Source organism: Athene noctua, chromosome 20 (genome assembly GCF_965140245.1).
Source record: "Athene noctua chromosome 20, bAthNoc1.hap1.1, whole genome shotgun sequence".
In the NCBI taxonomy this organism is placed as follows: Eukaryota; Metazoa; Chordata; class Aves; order Strigiformes; family Strigidae; genus Athene; species Athene noctua.
Window position 1 is genome coordinate 4,895,619 of NC_134056.1, and position 21,722 is coordinate 4,917,340.

Genomic DNA, 21,722 nt, shown 5'->3' on the forward strand with positions numbered 1-21,722 from the left:
CATCCTTGGTCATTTCCAGAGCTGAAGATCCCTGACAACGCCAACGTCTTCTACGCCATGAACTCTGCTGCCAACTATGACTTTGTGCTCAAGAAACGGGGCTTCTCCAAGGGGGTGAAGATCAAGCACGGCTCCAGCTCCACCCTGCCCAGGATGAAGCAGAAAGGCCTGAAGATCGCCAAAGGCATCTTCTAGCCTCAGCCCCACTGCCACCCATCACCGACGGGGCCTTGGGGGCAAGGCTGCTCCGGGCTTGGCTGCGGCCGGTCCTCGTGCCGCCCGGCACGGCGAGAGGAGCGACCCTCGCCCGCGGGTACGGCCGCGCGTCCCCCTCCCGCACCGAGCGCTGGGCAAGCCGCGTCGGCCTCCGCCTCTCTCTGCACAAACCCCCGTTTCAATCAGGTCTTTTTTTGCTACACAGGAAGGCAGCAGGGGGGGAAGGGGGGGGAATTTTTTTTTATTTTTTTTTTTAATTTTTAACCTTCCACGGTGCGACACTAGTCCAGCCGCCGGCCAGCCCAGAGCTGGAGCCCGCCTCTGCCGTAGGTGCCTTGTGTCCGAGCGAGCCGGGGAGCGGTGACTCGCAGAGGGGCAGAGCACGAGCCATCACTCCGGGGCTGCAGAGCCTCCCGCGTGGCGCGGTGCTCTCCTTCCCGGCTTTCCTGGCGTTGGTTTACCTCCACGTCCTTCCTCGGCATCGCCACCACATCTCTGCCTGTCCTTCCCCTGGGAGATGCCCCAGGCTGTGGGGCGAGCTGCAGCCCGGCCGCAGTGCCCGGAGTGCCGTGGACGGAGGGCTGTGCCCGCTGGAGCGGGCGCCTCATGCTCTCCACAGCTGGGAGCCCACGTGGTCTCACTCCTCACCCCGCTCCAGCGCATCCTCCAGCTGGATTTTTGACGGCCCGCGTTCAAAACTTGCACCAAAGATCAAACGCCAGTGTCTCTTCCACCGTCGGGGGAAGCTTTGGGCCGTGCCCCCAGTGCTGCCAGCCTCACAAGGAGCAGGAGGAGGAGGAGGAGGAGGAGAGCAAATTTCTGTCTGAACTTGTGTAAATAGAGACCTTGGGCAGGCAAAGAGCTCAGGGTGCTCCAGGTGCCCTGGCTGCCACCGCCTGACCCACAGAAAGTGCCACTCACCTTGGGCTTTAACCGGACTTTTTAAAACACTGACCATGGGAGAAGCAGCAATGAGACTTTTTTTTGTATAAAACAAAAAAGTTTACTGATTTTTTTTTTTTTTCAATATTTATTGGTTGTAAATAGAAGAGATGAACTTGTACATTTTACTAATCCAGCCTCCCCCTGCCCTGCAGCCCAGGCCCTCTCCTCTCCCTACCTGGTATTTAAGGCTGCTGGGAGGGACGGTGGCGGCAGCAGCGTGGCTCTGCCATGCTCGTGGGGCACCAACCCCACCAGCCACCCCTCCCTTGTTTCTCTACCACTAGTCGCCCAAGCAGGGACAGAGATGCTTGTTTTAATCACTGTAGGAAACACTAACCTGGGGGGACCTTTTCTTGCTCCTGGCTTCATCTTTTTTTTTTAAGCATTCCTTCCAGCACATCTTCCCCATTCCTGTCTGTCGGTGCTGCCGGGCAGGTGCAGCTCCAGGAGCGGGGCCGGGGCTGGTGGCAGGAGCTGGGCTGTGGGTCCCTGGCACCAGGTGGGGAAGCGGCTGCTCGGGTGCGTGTGTGGCTGGCGCTGAGCTCTCCCAGCCCCGTGTGTCCCCTCGGGTGGCATCGCCCTTCGCTGCACATGATGGGAGCCCCCCGCTCCCTGACGCAGGGGCAGCCTCCTGCCTCCCACCCAGCCCCTGCCCTGGGGCCACGCTGGCCCCCACCATCCCCATGTCCCCTCCCGCCGGTGTCCCCCAGCAGCCCAGCGTCGCCAGAGGGACTGGCTGTACCATATGTATTTTGTACCACTTCAATGAAGGAGCACACTGCCTGGTGTGACTTGTACACAGCAATGTAATTAGTCTTTGCAATAAAATACTGATGCTCAAACGTCTCTGCCCCAAGGCAGGGGTTGTCCTGTCCTACCTCCCCAAAATGCCAGCACATTTCTGGAGAAAGTTGTCAACCTGTCGTTCATACCTTCCATTAGCTCTGCGTAGGGGAGCCTTGGTTTGTGTTTGAACCAAGATGGAAGCTTTTTGTTTGAGGGACCAGTGCCCGATTGTCAAATGAACCCTGTTCATTTGAACCTGCAAGTTGTATTTTCCAGTGTGACATCCAATATACTGGTTTTACACCTTTTGCTATAAGCAGTGGCTTTAGGAGCAAAAGCAATACTTGGTCCTTATGGTGTGGAGACAGTGGTTTGCCTTGATTTGAGGTGTCATTCTTTGGTGCTCAAGGGTTCATTTCCTACCATGGCCAGTATGTTTATTTTCTAATTGCACAGACAGCAGTGGAGATTACCTGGATGGTATGGTGGTTCTGAGTGTGGGCATTAAAGATGCAGCTGCACTATCCAGAATTTCTCTGTGCCTTTGGCTACATAGATTTGTTTAAAGCCTGAGCTTCTGGAAATGAAAGGATCATATTGTACAGACAGGGCTGGTAATGGCATTACCTGCTCAGGCAGAACTAAACATCCCAATCACTGCAGTCTTCCCAGACAGAGGAATTTTGAAAATGGCTCAGAAATAAATGAACCCTGGCACAAGTGATTTCTGGCTGCTTTGGCCACAGGCCTCCTGTTAACAGAAAGTTTGGCTTCAGGTGTTTTTCCTAGCTTTTCTAAGTGTTTATTCTTGGTGCCTGCTAATACCTGAGCCCATATTCCTACCCAGCAGTGCTGTGTCCACTGCAGCTCTCCTTTTGTCTTCGTGCCCTGTTGCATTGCATGGAGAAGGGTAAGTCCACTGTAGAGCCCCTCACGCCTCCGGATCCCCACACTGCCAGGACCCACACTTTACCTGGGCTGGAGGTGTCCCCAAACCAAGTGACCACAGCCCCCCGTATAGTCTTACAGCTGTTAGAAATGCTTTTGTTCTCACACTGCCCCGCCACCAGCCCGAGGTGGGAGCACAAGGCAAAGCCCAGGATCTCCCAGTGAACCACGGTGAGTGTGCACCTCAGGGGCCAGTCCTCTGAGGCAGCTTCTCTGTGTATATCAACACCCATCCACCCCTATGGATCCTCTGTGCCACTGCACCACAGCCCTGCAGATGTTGCTTTTGTGGGCTGGAGGCCAAACCTAAGGAAATATCTCAGCCTAACAAAAAATGCTGAAGCCTCACACAAGTACAGGAGGCTGAAATCGTATTATACCAGGCATTAGGGCCTGTTATTGGCCACTAATGAGAAACCTTGCACTCGTAACACACTGGGGAATGCACAAGACTCAGCAAATGCCAGCAGACCTTGAACTTCTGTGACAGGGTGAAAACAGTCCAGCCAGCAATGGCAAACTAACGGCCAGAGTGGCCAACCTCTGTGGACCTGAAGCTCTGCCCCGCTGCCTGCTCCCTTCAGTCCCTGCTAACCACTGGGGAAGTCAGAACAGAACTGAGAAGTGCATCAGCCAGTGAGGACAACATACGCTACATCCCGCAGAAGGGAATTACTCACTGCCAGAAAGTGTTTTTTCCTGCTGGCTTTATTTCCAAGATGGCCAGCGAGGCTCAATGCTGAAGTCACAGCACACTATTTTCATTCCCCTTAGACAAGCAGAAGGGCAGCACCTGCCCGAGGGACCCAGCAGCATCGAGAGCTTCCCCCAGCACCGCCTCGGGCACCTTTGCTCTGTCCCACACGGCCACCAACCCGGCCAAGGTGCACTTCCCACCATGGAGAGATCTGGGAGGGCAACTTCTCCTCTCAGGTGTGCTGCCAGCTGGTTTGGATTCTGGGCTCTTTCTTGGGAGTTTGCTGAGCTTGCCTGAGGGCTTCTTAGCCAGCAGTTATGACAATGGAGGCAACGGCTCCCTAACATCAGGAACGGTGGCCATCAGCAGTGCAGACGGGTCATCAGCAGCTCAGTGCAAGTTCTGCCTTCCCACAGCCTGGCTGTGGTGGCTGAACCCTCAGCACTCAGGGAACAGGAGCAGAGATGATTCTGTCCTACAGCAGCCAGGATGCTCACTGAGTTCATACATAGTCCAGAATTTCTGTCTCCATTTCATTTTCACTCCCATCAGAAGGCTTGAAGTCCTCTTCCTCCTCCTCTTCATCATCCTCATCCTCTCCAGACTCATACGCCAACTGCTCTTTGCCATCTTCACTGCTTGTTGTATTTGAGAACAGAGCTTAATTGGAAAGAAAGACAGACACTGTGATGCCTCTCTCAGTGAAACCTGGGGGCATTTGCATTGGAGTTCATAAAACGCGAGAGGAAGGCAGAAGCCCGAGGGGCACAGCGAATGTTGCCCATCTTAATAGAATCTGATCAAGCCCAGAGCAATCTGTCTTCATACTTCAAGAATGCTACAGCAGATCTGCAGTGCTGTGCCTCCTCTCCTACCTGATTCTGACCTAATTCTCTGTTTTACTCCTTTGGCCCAGCATCACACAAAAATAATTTCCTCACTTCTTGTTCAATTAATAACATCAAAAAAAAAGGGAAATGCCACCAATAGATACATCAGTAAGAATAAGGTCTTGATTATCACTATACAAAGACATTTAAAACCTGAAGGCTGTGACAGTGGGAAGATGAAACGGAAAACCTTTGCTCCCAGCCTTTCCTAATCCCAACCCACGTTCACGCTGTAGGACAACAGCCTCAGCTCACACACTGTAATGAGCTGGAACACAAAGAACACCAGGTGTGGCACAAAGGAGGCAGCAAACACAGGAACGCTGCTGCCCCAGCGCTGGCTGCAACATCCTTATTCAGCCCACAACCTCTCAACACCCTCAGGAAGGCAGTAATATACTTGGATGCACAGAAGCATCCTTACCAGGTCTTGTGGATCTGATGATCTGCTTTATCATCAGGGACATGGTATCTCGCAGATCATCACTGGTCTTTGGAAGGCACCACCCATCCCGCTCTGTGCATTCGGACTCTGTGCCGTCATTCCGACGGATGATTTTCTGTAGGCTGAAAAGCAGCAAAAGGAAAGGAAATGTTAACCTTCCACATTCAGATGTAGGCTTCTTCAAATGAGACAGACTGTGGCTTACTTCCATTTAACTTCACTGAGTCAGAATAGCATATTTGGTTATTCAGGTAATTGACATATGGGAAAGGAAGTTCATGTGTGAGAAGCCTGTTCTATTTTTATTCAGAAGCAAAACCTCTCTTAAGTTTCTGGTCAAGGAGAAAGAGAGGAATGGACTGGATATAAACAAAAGGCTTTGAAATCTAGCTCTAACAAAAGACTCAGCTGCCAGCGTGCAATACCTTTCCACATTCAAATCACAGAGCTGGTAGAACATCTGCCGATAAGGGGGTAAGGCTCCTTCTCGGAAAATGTAGATGGATTCCTAAGAGGAGGAAAGAAGGAAAGGATTAATGTACACTTTATGGCATAACAGGACAACTCTGGCATAACTGAGAAGTACTGCCAATGGACTGACTGAAGAACAAGGCACTTCCAACACAAATCAGTTCCAAGGCATAGGTCTGCCTACAGTAAAAGCTGAATGAGGAATGCAGTAAAATTTCACTGCAGCCATAGTTGTGCAGAGAACACACTTCATCTCTTCCAACTGCAGCTGTCTGCAGCCTCTTACTGCCTAACAGTGGATCATAGGTTTCATTCTAGCAAAAAGGGAATAAGACTCCTGTTCAAGAATTTATTTTGCCTTGCTGGATTTTGCAGACAACCTGATAAACACACGGTGATTTTTTTGCACTTCACCGCCCATAAAATTCCAATTTTATCAACTGAAACAGAATGCTCATCATGTCTAAGACCAGGCCTGAGAGTACCAATCCCATCTTGCAGCACGTAAGAAACATTCAGTGCACAGCTGGTGGAGTTCTGTAGTGCCATGTACAACGAGCAGCTTCCCAGGTAAACCCGAGGACATCAGCTCACTCACAACTGTCCCCATAATGACTGACAGAGTGGGAACTCCCCCTTTTTCACTAAGCTATTTCAAGATTCTTGTCAAAGAAAGTAAGGCTTACCTTCAGTTTATACCTGCTGGAGGCAGGTTTTTTCCCACTGGATGCACCGGACGTACCAAGCCCCTGTTTCAGATCGTGCACACTGACCGTATGACTTACTGATGGACAAAAAAAAAAAAAAAGAGAGTCCTAATTAGGGACATCTTTCTCTCTCCGTGGCTTTGTACTGTCACTTCTCTATGTTGATTCAACTTCGCTTCTGAGCAAAACCCAGACCAACTAAGCATATGCTGCTCGTTCTTTAGAGATGTTACTGGACAGTTATGGGAAAGGCGGTGAGCTTGGCGGGTTTTCCGCAGCAAATACGTTCATAATTTTAACATTTTCTACTCTCCCTTGACAAAGGAAAGAGAACAACTCTCCCCTTACTCTGCACCACCACTGAAGTGAATGCTGAATTCCCAGAACTCCTGTCTGCTAACAAATACTGTGGCTCAGTAAGAGAAACATCCAAGACTCTCACACCATATTATAACCAGAAATAAAGCCCCAGTTTTGGCTCAGCTAGAACACAGGGAGACCCTTCACCACCTGTGACTAGGATGGGGTAAAGAAAGAAAGAGAAGAGCTGGGGAGCCCTTCTGCTGGCACAGCATACCTTGCTTCTTGACAGTGATGGGCAGGCTGTAGTTATACGTGCTGCGTTTTGCTTTCACGGGCATATCATTGGGGGCGTAACCTAGAGGTGAAAAAGAAGAATAATGAACTGAGGGCAAGCACCCTGCAGAGTATCCCTAGCTCAGTAACAGAAGTGCTGGACTGGTGTGTGAACGGCTGATCCTTGGGGTACGGTGACTTCAGCAAGGTGGGGAGAGGAGAAGTAAGAGATCAACAAAAGCCTTTAACTTGGAAGTAGGGAGATGTGATCTGATGGCACTGACTGGATGCCAGCTGTCAGGGACTTATCAGATGACCTCAGAAAGTCCTTGTCCTCAACAAAATCAGAGCAGGGGAACCCTGTGTCCCAAGGTCTGAGACCTGGCATCCTGCACAAGATGTTGAGGTCCTTGAGGAAAAGCTACTGTGTAAGGAATGGAATGTACTGCTCAGTGCCTCCCCTGAGTGAGAGGGAAGATGGGTGTGCTGCATCCACCCGGGCTTTGAACACACGGAGGAGGAAAGGCAGCCTGCTGTCCACTGAGTCTGGAATGTGCCAAATGAGAAAAGACATATTGCATACTATTAAATAAAGTATTAAAGGTGTTTACAGAAGAACTACGGTGAGCTCAAAAGGTGCCACCTTCATCAGAGCAGAAATATGGCAAAAGTGTTTGAAAAACAAATAAAATGAAAAGTACTACCAGGATTAACCAGAAAGCAGAGAGAGCTTCTCTGTGGGTTGGGCCCTTTTACCATATTTCATTCCACAGCGAATTCGGAAGTCCAGTACTTGATAAATCTTTGCTTCAGGGTGTTTTCTGGGGTCATACCCAAACCTAACCCACAAGCTTCTCCAAGGACCTGTTAACTGCATAAACACACATGGGGTAAGATGGTTAAAAAAACAGTAGTGTTGCAGAGCTTCTTATAGAATTCTAGTATTTTCCCTCATTGCCCAGAGATTATTTCTTTTACCAGCTCTTCCCTCACTTGCCGCACCAGTATTTATATACTGAAATTGGGGCAATCAATGCATCAAAGCACAAATATTTGTGTGCTTTTACAAACTAACTTGCAAGATCACAGTAAAGTGTTTGTCTGGAAAAATTCTGCTACTGTTGCAAGATGGACAGTCAATTTGAGTGTCTGACTGAATTGAAAAGCTGATTAGAACCAATAGAACAAATAGATATTTAATCCTCCATGGATTTAACTTCTGTTCAAAAGCAAGGGTTTCCTTCCCTCTTTCTCTTTAGATAACATTAACCTCAGGTACTTAGTGGTAGGACCTAAGACACAGTAAAGGACCAGGAACACCCAGCTGATGCTCCCTTGCTTTGCCTCCTGGCAGCCTCAGACAGGCAGGAGGGCAGATGTTCAGACTTACCATGTAGTAGGCCAAGTACGGCAACAGAAGTTTCAGCTTGTCTGGGTGGACACTGATATTGGCTTTTACTGCATTCCGAGACCAGACAGGACGGACTTCAAAGAGCTAAAATAATACAGAAACAACCATGAAACAGTGGGAAGTGAGTTACCAATGGCAGTTGAGCTTTCCAAGTGGACTTTCTTCTGTATTGGGGCTTTTGGCCCATAGTATGAACTATCACAACAGTAACGTAAGAACTAGTGGCACAAAAAAGGAACTTACTGTGAGTTGGCTGCAAACACAGACCCAAATCTTGACTTGCATCACTGAACCGAACACAACACTGTCAGTGGTGTCTACTGACACCTGCTGTATCAGTTAGTTACAAAAACCAAGAACTTTTGGGGAAGTCAGAGAAAATGGCTGCATGCAGATTTTTCCTGCACATCATGCTGCAGTACAGTGCTCAGCTCAGGAGTAAGGCACGTACCTTTCTCAGCTCTTCCTCCACCTTTTTATCCACAGGATTGGTGCACACTTTCTTCCAGGTCTGTACAGCAGCATCCAAAGGTTTTGCTGGGATTTCTTCGTCATCAAAGTTCACAAAGATAGCGTTGTGCGGGCGACGGGCCCTGCTGAGGCCAATCAGGTTCTCACCAGACACCTGGGGATTGTTGTATCCCTCCCTAAGAAACAGGGAAAAGATCGGGTTTGCTTTCTGCCTGTGGCATGTTTGGATTTGGGGCCTTCAAGGGATCATGCAAAAATGGAAATTTGTGCTCCAGATTTCAGAACAGAAGGGACTCAGCCATGTGAGCCGCGGGTTGGTTTAACTTTGACCCCACCTCCTTATCACATACTGGTGACCACAATGAAGACTCTTGTGACACCACAAGAAGGTGAGGGAAGAAAATTTAAACTTTAAAAAAACCTGTAAAACTACATCCAGCTGCACAATGACCCCTGTACCATCTGACAGAAGACCCTCAGGCAGTTGGCTACTAAGCTGCACAAAATGCATTTGCAGCACAAAAGGCTTCACCCTCTGCATTTGCTCTCCTGTGGTTACTGCAGCTCAGCAGGGTACAGGGACAAGGCAAGATGGAAATGCAGTTGAGATAATATTTGTTTGTCAAGTGCCGATGAAGGCCTACAGTGAGAAAATGAAAGATGTTTCCTGTGGGAGATCCCACAGATTGTTCTTCTGGCAAAACCAACCAGGGCCAGGAGGGAACAGGGCCGGTGAGCGCGGTCACAGGAACATTTGCCATCGACTCCTGCGCCCTCTCCCCTCGGCTCCAGCCCACGGGAAGCAGGCAGAAAGCTGGGCTCACTGCCCCCCGCGCTGCCTGCAGGGTGCTGGGAAGGCAGCCAGACGGCCACCAGACCACCAGGCCCCCTCACTGGGCAGAAACTGAGCTTTCTGCTGCCAGGCAGTTTCTCAAGCCTGCTGGCCTCTGTTGTGCCACATCAAGAGGGATAAAGCAGAACAAGGTGGCAGCTTAAACAGGTGAAATAAATACATGAACAATGTATTTAGTGCTGAATGAAGAGCAGAGATCCTATAACAACACAATTTGGAATGGATTGGAGGCATCTTCAAGTGATGGAAAAGGAAATCTTAACTTGGAAGACTGTTATAAATACATATCAAATCATCAAAATGTTTCACTACCTATCCATTCCAGAACCAACACAGCTGTTTACTACACTGAGAGAAAAGGCACTAACCGGTGTTGTATATCTGGCCGATAAAAATAGTCAACAGGAGTATCCAGACGTGAGAAAATTGGTGGCGGGATGTAGAGAGGTAATTCTCTGTTGAAAAATTCTTCCTTCTCTGGTTTGAGCATTAGGACTTTGTCATACATGGAGGTTTGTTTGCCATCAGGACCAGAGTGCATTGCCAGGTACTGGAAATCAGACATTCCTGTGAGAAACAAAAATTAAAACATTGTGAAGTTTGTTGTGAATATCACAATATTCCTCACAACGCTCAACTTTCAGGAGCAGGAGTCTGATGAGTTCACAGAAAGGTTTACACAGCAAGGAGGCTGTAACAACAGAACACTTGATTTACCTTCCAGCCTTGAATTATCGATAGGGAAACGCTTCCCCTTCTCAACAGGTATGCTCGCCTTTAAGTCATGGGGACACTAACCTAAGTATTACCTTGAAATTTGTAAACGGTGGTGACAGTCCCAAGAATTTCCATTTCGAACTGGACTTCTGGCTGGATTTGTTCTTCGGCATCCAACTGCTTTTTCTTCTTGGTCCTCCTCTTCACCTTGAGCAGCACGGTGGAGGTGGGGAAGCGATTGGCACACACGGGATGGCAGTAAGGGTCCTTGGGGCGGAAATACAGCTCCAGCCTTTTGGCAGGGTCCGCGTAGATCTGTCGGCAGGGGCGGGCAGGGGCTCCGTCAGCATGGCACCGCACGGCCCGTCTCCCCCGGCCTCCGTTTGGCCCCACACCCTCAACCGTGGGCACCCGCCGTCTCCCCTCGCAGAGCCTCAGGGACGTGAATCCCTGCTCCACCGACACCACACCCGGGGGTCCCATCCCGCCCGACACCTCCCGCCCCCTCTCCCCTGGGCAGCAGCGGCCCAAGCGAGCGGCCTCACCCCAAAACCACGCGTGGAGCCTGCGTGGGGACACGCTGGGCCTGGACGGCCCCGACACGGCGGGTCCCACAGCGGGGGGCTCCCAGGCCCCCAGCCCTACAACCCCTCTGCTCCGGATAACCCCCCTCCCAGCCCCCGGCGTCCCCCTCACCCGCGACACCCCCTGCTCTCCTCCCAGCGTCCGCAGCATGGCCCCGACGTCCCGCACCAGGCCCGGGTACTCCACGCACACCAGCCGCGGCGTTCGGGGCAGCTCCAGCACGGCCGAGCCCCGCTCCCCCCACTCCCTCCCCGCCGCCATCGCGCCCCGGTCCCTCGCAGCAACCGCTTCCCCCGCCCCGGCCCCGAGGGCCGCGGCACAAAGGTTCCGCAGCAGGACGGTTCCTACGGCGGCGGGGCTGGGGCCGGTTTGGGGGGGGGGGGGGGTCCGTGGGGGGTAGAGGAGGAAGAGGAGGAAGAGGAGGAGGAGGAGGAGGAGGAGGCCGATCGTGCTTGTCATCCAGCCCGGGCCCGGAGCTGGAGCCCCCCAGTGTGGCCTGGCCTCTGCCAAGCAGGGACGTGTCCCCCTAAAGCAGTGTGGAAAAACCTCCCGGTTTGGGTTTATTTTGCCCTCATTGAGCCTCTGATTTCCGTGCACGTCTGGCAACAGCTCACCAGTTGGTTTGCGTGCCTATATGACAGCTGTAATTATCTAAGAGCTGTTTTTTATTAGTGTGGACATGGATGGTAACGCCGGGATATCTACAGGACGGATCAGGCTTGGGCCTGTCCTGCCAGGCTGGTGACGAGGAAACAAAAACCCCGAGCCCAAACCCCCGAGCCAAAGGCTGGCAGAGCAGGCCGAGCCGTGGCTCCGTGTGTCAGCAGCTTCGCTGGGATTTGGCTGTTCCAGCCTGGGAACACGCTCTGCCCAGAGACTGGATGTCACTTGCTGCCTGACCTTAATGTTAGGGAGAAAATCCTGTCACGGCAAAAACACAAACAAGGCGGAATCGCTCAGTTACAAGCAAGCCTTTAATGAATTTGGCCTCTCTTTAAAAGGTGTTTTTTCTTAGCTCCACAGCAGTTCGTCGGCCACGGTGATATTGGCAACCTGCGGCAGGCTCTGATAGACCGAGTTCCAGAAGTTCACGTACCGGGATCTCAGGTTCTGCTTCACGGAGTCCTTGTTCATCTTGTTGTTGATTTCCAGGTAGTAAGTGCTCTCACTGCTGTAGGGTGGCCAGTTAACTGGCACCTCGGAATTCCCTTTGTTGGGATCACTGGGGGAAAAGGAGACATAGAAGTTCAGTTTTATCAGAGCAGTTTGTAGATGCAGCAAGGTTTGTGGCGTTTGGCAGAGACCCCGTCTGCTCAAGTGAGGCTTTAAGGGAGTCCAAAGAGAGAGTTTGACACTGCGAGGAGCAGTAGCAATTCTGCCTGCTAGGAGCAACTTGCCAACCTGCAGTCTACTCCCTTGGTCCCCCCCCCCCCAGCATTGTCCCTGGCTGCACACAGGGGCTTAACTCTTGTCTGAATGCCAGGATTCAGAAGCAAACATTATTAAGTTTAAGAAATTTACAAGTTCTGAAAATGCTTTTGCTGTCCCCAGGTGTTCTCTGGATGAGGAGGACTCATCAAACTCTACCACTGGGAGACACAGAGCCAGACTCACAACAGAAATACAGACAGAGGACATCCTGCTTTTGGGAACTGCTCCTGCGAAGTTAATAGGCAAAAGCAGCAGGTTGAAGTGCTGCAGCAAGCCCCAAATGTGGAACTGGAATCACTCACCCTGTCCTGGCAAAGTTGGTCCAGTAAGCAATCATGGCACTTGAGACAGTCCTGTGCTTGGGCAGGTAGCCCAGGGGGGTGGCGAAGGGTTTCCCAAACACGTACTGCAGGTCGTCAGCATGGTCTGCCCCCACCCAGCTTGGGTAGATGGGCATTCGAGATGGCTGGGAGAACAAGTAGCTGTATGTCTTGGCATTTCTGGGGAAATAAAATAGATTTGCTAAGCAGCTGCAAGTGGAGAGCAGAGAAAGTGGTGCAGGGTCATAACCACCCACCAAATACCAGCAGAGCCAGAGATTCAGCCTTGGGAGATGCTCACATGCATCTAAGAGTTGATCTCAGGAGAAATCATCCTTGTGTCCAGTAATTCTTAAGCCCCATTTCTGATTTTCACCCTAACCCTCATATCATCTAACTGCCATGTCTCATGGCATCATACGTTGCTAGGATGAAGTTGGAAGTTTTTAGGAGGCAAAAACTTGTTTGAAAGGGAATTTAATTGAATTCCTAGCATGACTCCCATGCAGCATTAGAGAAATAGTGTTTGTACAAGCTGTGTGTAAGTGTGTACTCAGTACCAAAAAGCCTGCCTCCTTCAAGTTCAGCCCTCTTAACCCAATCCTCAGCCCCTTGTGCTGGAAACGCAGTGTTTCAGCCCCAAGGCAGGCGCTGGACTCCTACCAGGGCTGAGCTGCTCACCGGGCGTTCTGCAGGTGCAGGTTCAGTGCCCACTGTGTGGGAACCAGGAAGATGTAGTCAGTAATCACGTCCACCACTGTCTTCTTCATGGTCTCCTGATCTGGTTTCTCACCCCACACTTGCGTGTAGATATTGTATGTCGCATTGGCTCCACGCTCACCCCTGTCTACAGTAAGTCCTTTCAACAAATTATAGACCTCTTCCCTGAAAAGACAAGTAGTATCAACTAATTACAGACCGGCAGCTTCAAGTGGGGCAGGGCCCCTGGAAATGGATCCCAGGTCCCATTGATGTTCACATCCAACCCTGTAGCTAGCAACAGTTTAGTGGAGTAAAAGCCAGTGATTTCATTCCAGGTCTTAGACAGTGGGCAAGTGCTTCCCAGCTTTCTCAGCGGAAGAGCTTGGGGCCAAATTGGCCACAAGCTCCTTCTGTCCACAAAGAGGAGTCTCATGGGGTGAGTGCCCAGCATGTCTGGCATGTACCTGCTCTGGACAGAGAGCATCAGGGCTGCCAAACCTACCGCTGGTGCTGAGTTCAGGAGCACCTTAGAATCACAGAATCATAGAATCTTCTAGGTTGGAAAGGACCCTGGAGATCATCTAGTCCAACCGTTCGCCTAGCACAGTTCCCACCTACAGCATATCCTTAAGCTCTAAATCGACCCTACTCTTGAACCCCTCCAGGGATGGGGACTCCACCACCTCCTTGGGCAGCCCCTTCCAACGCCTAACAACCCATTCTGTAAAGAAATGCTTCCTAATATCTAGTCTGAACTTTCCCTGGCGCAACTTGAGGTATATGGGGAGGCTTCCCCACTAGCTGGTCCTTTCTCTTGAAGGCTCTGGACTTGGCAACATATGCCCTAGGCACCCTGGCTTGGAGTGACATCCTGTTTTGAAGGTAGTGCCCTGTCACTCAGGTCTAAGCCCTTGAAGTTTGAGGACTACATAAGGTTCCTCCTCTTAAAGGTTTTAAGGGCATCACTTACGCAGTGATTTTTACAAGAGGGCGGTTGATAGCAGGTAAATCAATGCCAGCAAAGATGTGTCCATCCATGTTATTGATCCCAGCAATGTAGTCAATGTCAGCAGCATTGGCAAAGAGTTTCTCGGGCATGTCTGGGAGGAAGTCTCCATCGATGACAGGAGTGAGGGCAAGTGTGTGAACCAGGGGAGCTGCAGCAGGAGACAAAACCAGAGTCTGTAGGAGCTGAGAAAAAAACAGATGTGTGGCCTGGCATACCCCATGGCTCAAGGAACTGTGGAAGCAATAGGCTGAGGTGAATGAGAGTTTGGGTGGCGACTCCAGCGTGACCACAGGATCACATTCAGTAAATCTCATGCCTGGAGGTGGGGGAGAGGAACAAGAGATCTGCCAGTCGAGTACCAGCAGGTAACATCAACAATTCCCCTCCTCCTTCCCCCAGCCCCTGCCCAAAAAGCCCAGCCAAAGGTAGGGAAGAGCAGCCTTCTCCTCCCCACCCCATCTGGCTGCACTCATTCATTGCCAGGCCAGCCGGCTCCGGCCAGTGCAGCTGTGCAGCCTTGGCCGCTCTGTCCTGAGCAAGGCTAAGCGCTGGGGCTATTTATAGGAGCATGAGGAGACCAAGCAGAGGAGAGTTTTCCTGGGAAAGAAATCCCCCCAGGCAGCAAAAGCAGAAGCATGCCCTACCTGGTGTCCCACACTCCACCCAGCGACTCAAATGAAAATAGCAGGGTTGTGGTCAATTATTATTTTTGTTTGTAAGCTGCGTTCTGGAATTTCTCTTGCTGCTTTCACAAGACAGAACCCCAAGGGGTTGCTCTGGGGCCAAGGCATGGCCCCTGGGTAATTCCTCTGCCACTGCTGCCATTGCATGATGGACAGTGTTCATTCAGCACAATGTGCACCTGCCTGCAGAAGTGGGACTGCCAGATCTGTCGTTGTTGTCCCCTTTCTGAAGGACACAAGCACTGCTCCAACACTCCTGGCAATCGCCCCTGTGTCCCGTCAAAGGCGTGGTGAGCCCTGGGTGGGTGGTGGGCCACAGCACGGGCCGGGGGACTTACAGGGCAGGTTGATCAGCTCCAGGTGGTAGGCCAGTGTCACGGCTTTGGGGTCGGAGATGCGCAGGCAGTGGGCCAAGGTGGTGGTGTTGTCTGTGGGGCAGCCCACATTTTGTGCAATCTGCAGGAGGAGAGAGAGAGAAATCTAGCATTACCTTCTAAAGCCAGGCTTCATTACCGGTGTGATCGAGGCAGAACAGTGGTTGGTTTTACTCTCAAAGCAGCATGTTTCCAAAGCTCTGTTTGGCAGCGCAGTGCCTGCTGAATCCCTTGCTAGCTACACTCTTCTCTAGGGAATACTTTTGTAGTTTTTCCATTCCCTCAGGCAAGACTTGCATGTTACCTTTTTAGCCCAGGCAAGAGGGTCCTTCTGAATGGCCCAGCTGCAGAGACCGACACCGCTCTGGCTGATGGCTCTCTTGAACAGGCCCTTGTTCTTTGGGGACAACGTCTGGGGTGCAAAATAGAAACAAGAGAGTTTCAGGTACAAACTCCTGAACAGACTGTCGCCTGCCAGCTCTTGTGCTATTTCACAGTCTCAGTTAAATTTAGAAGGTGATACTGTGAGAAGCGGAGCAGAGCAGGGGGACATATCAAGTAAATACAATTTCACCAGAGGTCCCAAAAGCGAGGAAGGTGCCTGCAGATGTGGGGCTGATTAAACTGAAGAAGAAGGAACAGCTACAAAGCGAAGAGGCTGAGCATTGCTGTCCCTGAGCAGGAAAGGATGTTAATCAGGCGACATGTGGAGGAAAGCAGTGGAGTGCCAAGGGGACCATCTCTCCTGTTTACAGAGAAGAAGTGGCTCTGGTGGGGTCCAACAAGGACAACACACCTGCAGGGAGACACTGACAGCACCGGCTGATTCCCCAAAGATGGTGATGTTTTCTGGGTCACCCCCAAAGGCCTTGATATTCCTCTTCACCCAGGCAATAGCCATGTGCTGGTCCTTCAGCCCATAGTTCCCTGAGTGACAGAGATGACCCACCATTGAGCGAGGGCACAGCATAGCTGGTGAGCTGGGGACCCACGACAGGGTCCCCTGGAGAGGGAGCAGCTCTGGTACCTGGCAAGCTTGCATCTCCGGTGCTCAGGAAGCCCAGGGGCCCCAGGCGATAGTTGACGGTCACCACGATCACGTTGCCCCGCACAGCGATCTCCTCACCATCATAGAGGTAGTTATTGAGGAAGTTGGCTCCCTGGCTCCCTCCTACAAGGAAGGCGCCACCGTAGATCCAGACCATCACTGGCAGGTTGGTAGAGACTGGGAGATGAGGAAGAAAAGCAGCGTGAGCCACAACATAGCTAGAAGGTGCTTCCCATCCATCCCCATCCCCTCTTGCTGAGCATCACTCCACCCAGGCGTGAACAGACATGATGCTTTGCAATTGCCTATGGCCAGGAAAGTCCACACTCTGCAGAGGAGGCTGAAACTCCCAACAGGCTGCAGTTGAGGGACATCAGTTGATTTGGCTGTCACCTTTCCCTCTGAAAACCAGTGCTCCTGCAGTTGCCCACTGTGGGAACATAGCTGCTGAGAGATCCTCCAGAGCAGTTAGGGCCAACAGACGGTAGCTTTAGGTTAGATATAAGGAAGTTCTTTACTGTGAGGGTGGTGAGGCCCTGGCACAGGTTGCCCAGAGCAGCTGTGGCTGTCCCCTCCCTGGCAGGGTTCAAGGCCAGGTTGGACGGGGCTTTGGGCAACCTGGGCTGGTGGAAGGTGGCCCTGCCCATGGCAGGGGGGTGGGACTGGATGATCTTTAAGGTCCATCCCAACCCAAACCATTCTATGTTTTTATGAATTTGTCCACAAAAGGCAACTGAGAATCTCCTCCCCAGGTCTCTGCCAAGCACTTACTGTGTCTCTTCTTTTGAGGGATCCAGATGTTCAGATAGAGACAGTCCTCACTCCCGCGGACATCAGTTTGTGTAAGTGTCATCTGCATGCAGCGATTTTTGAATTTTTTTGTCTCCAGTGTTCCTGAGAGGAGAGAGGGAAGACAGCAGGTCCTAGTTAGAGGCATCAACTCCATCCTTTGGTTATAGGTTGTCTGTCCATCCATCCTCTCCTCTGTGAGCCCAGTGCAGAGGCATCAAAGCATCCCCCACCACTGTGACCGGTCTGAGGAAGTGACAAAGTGGGACCCTTTCCCATGTGAACTAGCTCTGGACAGCGAAGGCATGGGGAGGGGAGATGCAGGTGCCATGCTTCAGATTTATTTCTTCATGTGGTTGTTTGAGTTGCTTGGGAACACTCAGACATAGATTCTCATACCCACCATGAGACTAAAGGTTTCTTCTTGGGGCTAGATGAAAGTAGTAGATGAAAGCAGGCACCAACATCTTTGGCTTGTCAATAATGGACTAAAGAGAGAAGTGAAAATAAAACCCCAAACCAAAGCATTCAAAAGCTGGATCTTACCATCCCAGCCAGGATGAGGTTGTGGGTCTTCCAGAGTCTTTGGAGGGGCAGCAAAGGGGATCCCTCTGAAGATGTCGACGTAGTCTCCAAAGAGTCCCAGTTTTTTACTCTCACCTTCCACAAAACCGCCCTCAGTGTACACCACACCGAGCTACATGTGACACCACGGAGAAGAGAAAATCCATTGCACAATTGTTCATGCCTCTGGCATGTTCCCACCTTGCCAGCACCCACGCCTCACCCTAGCCGGTCCCCCAGACAGACCCCTCGCAGCCCGCCTTCCCCAACCATCCCTTTGGAAAGCCCACAGGTGGGTGCTGCCAGTGATGTGCCCATGCTGCTGTTCTGCAGGCCACCCTTTGGAGCAGGCAAGCAGCACCAATTCCCCTGCAGTCCCAAAGATAAAGAGCAGAAGGTGAAGACCTTCAGCTTCAAGATGTAAACCAGGCCACACCTGACACAAAACTTTGCAGGAACATTTGGAAAAATGTCATTGAGAGCCTTTGCCATGTTTAGGGCAGGAAAAAACCCCACCTTGGCTGTCATGGTCTGCAGGGCCTTTTCCATGGGCTCCAGACCAGACATAGTGGGAATTTGTTCATTCGGGCAGGAACAAACAAAATGTCTTGCAAAGCCATAAGAAGTGCTTTTGTACTTACAGTTGCAGCCCATGCTACCCCAAGATAGGAGCACAGGGCAAATCCCAGGATCTGCCAGCGAGCCATGGTGAGTGCACACCCAAGGGGTCAGTCCCAGGTGGAGGCTCACGTATATATAGGTAGGAGTGCAGCCGTGTGTCAATGCCATCACCCAGTCTTGGCTATAAAGTGAGCCAGGGGAGCCTCTACAGACTTGTCCTTCAGTAGGCTGAGGCCAAACCAGGGCTGAGGTAGACTTGTGTCACTGTGTGAGAGCCCTGCAGATGTTGCTTTTGTGGGCTGGAGGCCAAACCTAAGGAAATATCTCAGCCTAACAAAACTCCAGAGAACTAAAGCCTTGAGAAGCCTCACACAAGTACAGGAGGCTGAAATCATATTATGCCAGGCATTAGGGCCTGTTATTGGCCACTAATGAGAAACCTTGCACTCGTAACACACTGGGGAATGCACAAGACTCAGCAAATGCCAGCAGACCTTGAACTTCTGTGACAGGGTGAAAACAGTCCAGCCAGCAATGGCAAACTAACGGCCAGAGTGGCCAACCTCTGTGGACCTGAAGCTCTGCCCCGCTGCCTGCTCCCTTCAGTCCCTGCTAACCACTGGGGAAGTCAGAACAGAACTGAGAAGTGCATCAGCCAGTGAGGACAACATACGCTACATCCCGCAGAAGGGAATTACTCACTGCCAGAAAGTGTTTTTTCCTGCTGGCTTTATTTCCAAGATGGCCAGCGAGGCTCAATGCTGAAGTCACAGCACACTATTTTCATTCCCCTTAGACAAGCAGAAGGGCAGCACCTGCCCGAGGGACCCAGCAGCATCCAGAGCTTCCCCCAGCACCACCTCGGGCACCTTTGCTCTGTCCCACACGGCCACCAACCCGGCCAAGGTGCACTTCCCACCATGGAGAGATCTGGGAAGGCAACTCCTCCTCTCAGGTGTGCTGCCAGCTGGTTTGGATTCTGGGCTCTTTCTTGGGAGTTTGCTGAGCTTGCCTGAGGGCTTCTTAGCCAGCAGTTATGACAATGGAGGCAACGGCTCCCTAACATCAGGAACGGTGGCCATCAGCAGTGCAGACGGGTCATCAGCAGCTCAGTGCAAGTTCTGCCTTCCCACAGCCTGGCTGTGGTGGCTGAACCCTCAGCACTCAGGGAACAGGAGCAGAGATGATTCTGTCCTACAGCAGCCAGGATGCTCTCTGAGTTCACACATAGTTCACGTTTCACTCCCATCAGAAGGCTTGAAGTCCTCTTCCTCCTCTCCTCTTCCTCCTCTTCATCATCCTCATCATCTCCAGATTCACATGCCAGCTGCTCTTTGCCACCTTCACTGCTTGTTTAACCAAAGAAAGCCCTTCTGCTGGCACAGCATACCTTGCTTCTTGACAGTGATGGGCAGGCTGTAGTTATACGTGCTGCGTTTTGCTTTCACGGGCATATCATTGGGGGTGTAACCTAGAGGTGAAAAAAGAAAACCAATAATGAACTGAGGGCAAGCACCCTGCAGAGTATCCCTAGCTCTGTAACAGAAGTGCTGGACTGGTGTGTGAACGGCTGATCCTTGGGGTACGGTGACTTCAGCAAGGTGGGGAGAGGAGAAGTAAGAGATCAACAAAAGCCTTTAACTTGGAAATAGGGAGATGTGATCTGATGGCACTGACTGGATGCCAGCTGTCAGGGACTTATCAGATGACCTCAGAAAGTCCTTGTCCTCAACAAAATCAGAGCAGGGGAACCCTGTGTCCCAAGGTCTGAGACCTGGCATCCTGCAGAAGATGTAGAGAACCAGGAACACCCAGCTGATGCTCCCTTGCTTTGCCTCCTAGCAGCCTCAGACAGGCAGGAGGGCAGATGTACAGACTTACCATGTAGTAGGCCAAGTACGGCAACAGAAGTTTCAGCTTGTCTGGGTGGACACTGATATTGGCTTTTACTGCATTCCGAGACCAGACAGGACAGACTTCAAATACAGAAGTAACCATGGAGCTGAACACAACAGTCTCAGTGACGTCTACTGAGATTTGTTATACCAGTCAGACTTTGGATTTGCCCTGCGTTATCCTCAGAAAAATAATGTCCATCCAGCAGCCAGTCTACTCTCCAAAAGGGCTGGAGAGCTCTGCAGAAGTCACATTGCAAAATTTTCAGAACACGGGCAGCTCTAAGGAAGAAAATTTCATAGCCCTCAGTGGCATTTCAGATACATGCCACTCACTCACTTCCCTGACGTGACATTGTCATGTCTTGACAAATTTTTATCCCATCCATCATTTCAAGGGCAGCTGCAGTTGTTCAGGACACCAAATCTTCCTGTATCCCTGTCAGAATATGCCAGTACAGCCCTTCTCATTTAATAGATTAGAGAACAGAAAAAGCAAATGTGTGTTTTTCTAAGGGCACAAGGAGCAGCTGATATCGAATGAGAGTGGAACCCAAATTAGGGTTTCTGGCCTAATTCACAGGCCCATATCTCACTTGTTAACAAGGTTAAATGGGAAATGCAATCACAAAACCTTCAGAGAAACCAGCAATAGTTACAACCACAATTTTTGGCAAGGTCTGCATGCCCAGCTTGAGTAAGGCACGTACCTTTCTCAGCTCTTCCTCCACCTTTTTATCCACAGGATTGGTGCACACTTTCTTCCAGGTCTGTACAGCAGCATCCAAAGGTTTTGCTGGGATTTCTTCATCATCAAAGTTCACAAAGATAGCGTTGTGTGGGCGACGGGCCCTGCTGAGGCCAATCAGGTTCTCACCAGACACCTGGGGATTGTTGTATCCCTCCCTAAGAAACAGGGAAAAGATCGGGTTTGCTTTCTGCCTGTGGCATGTTTGGATTTGGGGCCTTCAAGGGATCATGCAAAAATGGAAATTTGTGCTCCAGATTTCAGAACAGAAGGGACTCAGCCATGTGAGCCGGGGGTTGGTTTAACTTTGACCCCACCTCCTTATCACATACTGGTGACCACAATGAAGACTCTTGTGACACCACAAGAAGGTGAGGGAAGAAAATTAAAAAAAACAGTAAAACTACATCCAGCTGCACAATGACCCCTGTACCATCTGACAGAAGACCCTCAGGCAGTTGGCTACTAAGCTGCACAAAATGCATTTGCAGCACAAAAGGCTTCACCCTCTGCATTTGCTCTCCTGTGGTTACTGCAGCTCAGCAGGGTACAGGGACAAGGCAAGATGGAAATGCAGTTGAGATAATATTTGTTTGTCAAGTGCCGATGAAGGCCTACAGTGAGAAAATGAAAGATGTTTCCTGTGGGAGATCCCACAGATTGTTCTTCTGGCAAAACCAACCAGGGCCAGGAGGGAACAGGGCCGGTGAGCGCGGTCACAGGAACATTTGCCATCAACTCCTGCGCCCTCTCCCCTCGGCTCCAGCCCACGGGAAGCAGGCAGAAAGCTGGGCTCACTGCCCCCCGCGCTGCCTGCAGG

The 21,722-nt window shown here is 51.1% G+C and overlaps 3 protein-coding genes across 10 annotated transcripts in view; 1 reads left to right on the forward strand and 2 right to left on the reverse strand.

Moving 5' to 3' along the window:
• Window positions 1-2,010, forward strand: part of RALGDS (ral guanine nucleotide dissociation stimulator) — a 62,618-nt gene extending 60,608 nt beyond the window's left edge. For all 8 annotated transcript variants that reach the window (XM_074923775.1, XM_074923773.1, XM_074923776.1 and 5 more), the window contains exon 18: window positions 20-2,010. In XM_074923775.1, the coding sequence (XP_074779876.1) occupies window positions 20-195 (176 nt within the window). In that variant the 3' untranslated portion in view covers window positions 196-2,010. The remainder of the gene's footprint in view (window positions 1-19) is intronic.
• A 1,356-nt stretch (window positions 2,011-3,366) lies between these two features.
• GTF3C5 (general transcription factor IIIC subunit 5) lies at window positions 3,367-10,979 on the reverse strand. Its single transcript, XM_074923615.1, has 11 exons — window positions 10,830-10,979; window positions 10,226-10,448; window positions 9,785-9,983; window positions 8,544-8,739; window positions 8,072-8,176; window positions 7,438-7,552; window positions 6,683-6,763; window positions 6,085-6,182; window positions 5,353-5,435; window positions 4,907-5,049; window positions 3,367-4,252 (listed from the first exon to the last, which is right to left on the reverse strand). Exons 1-11 carry the CDS (start codon window positions 10,977-10,979, stop codon window positions 4,095-4,097), a joined length of 1,551 nt encoding a protein of 516 aa, XP_074779716.1. The 3' UTR covers window positions 3,367-4,094.
• Window positions 10,980-11,729: 750 nt separating this feature from the next.
• CEL (carboxyl ester lipase) lies at window positions 11,730-18,345 on the reverse strand. The gene is made up of 11 exons (XM_074923814.1): window positions 18,280-18,345; window positions 17,621-17,771; window positions 17,057-17,179; window positions 16,265-16,462; window positions 16,034-16,164; window positions 15,542-15,649; window positions 15,202-15,319; window positions 14,142-14,328; window positions 13,151-13,354; window positions 12,452-12,649; window positions 11,730-11,940 (listed from the first exon to the last, which is right to left on the reverse strand). The coding sequence occupies exons 1-11, from the start codon at window positions 18,343-18,345 to the stop codon at window positions 11,730-11,732; spliced, it is 1,695 nt and encodes a 564-aa protein (XP_074779915.1).
• Between the last annotated feature and the right edge of the window lie 3,377 nt (window positions 18,346-21,722).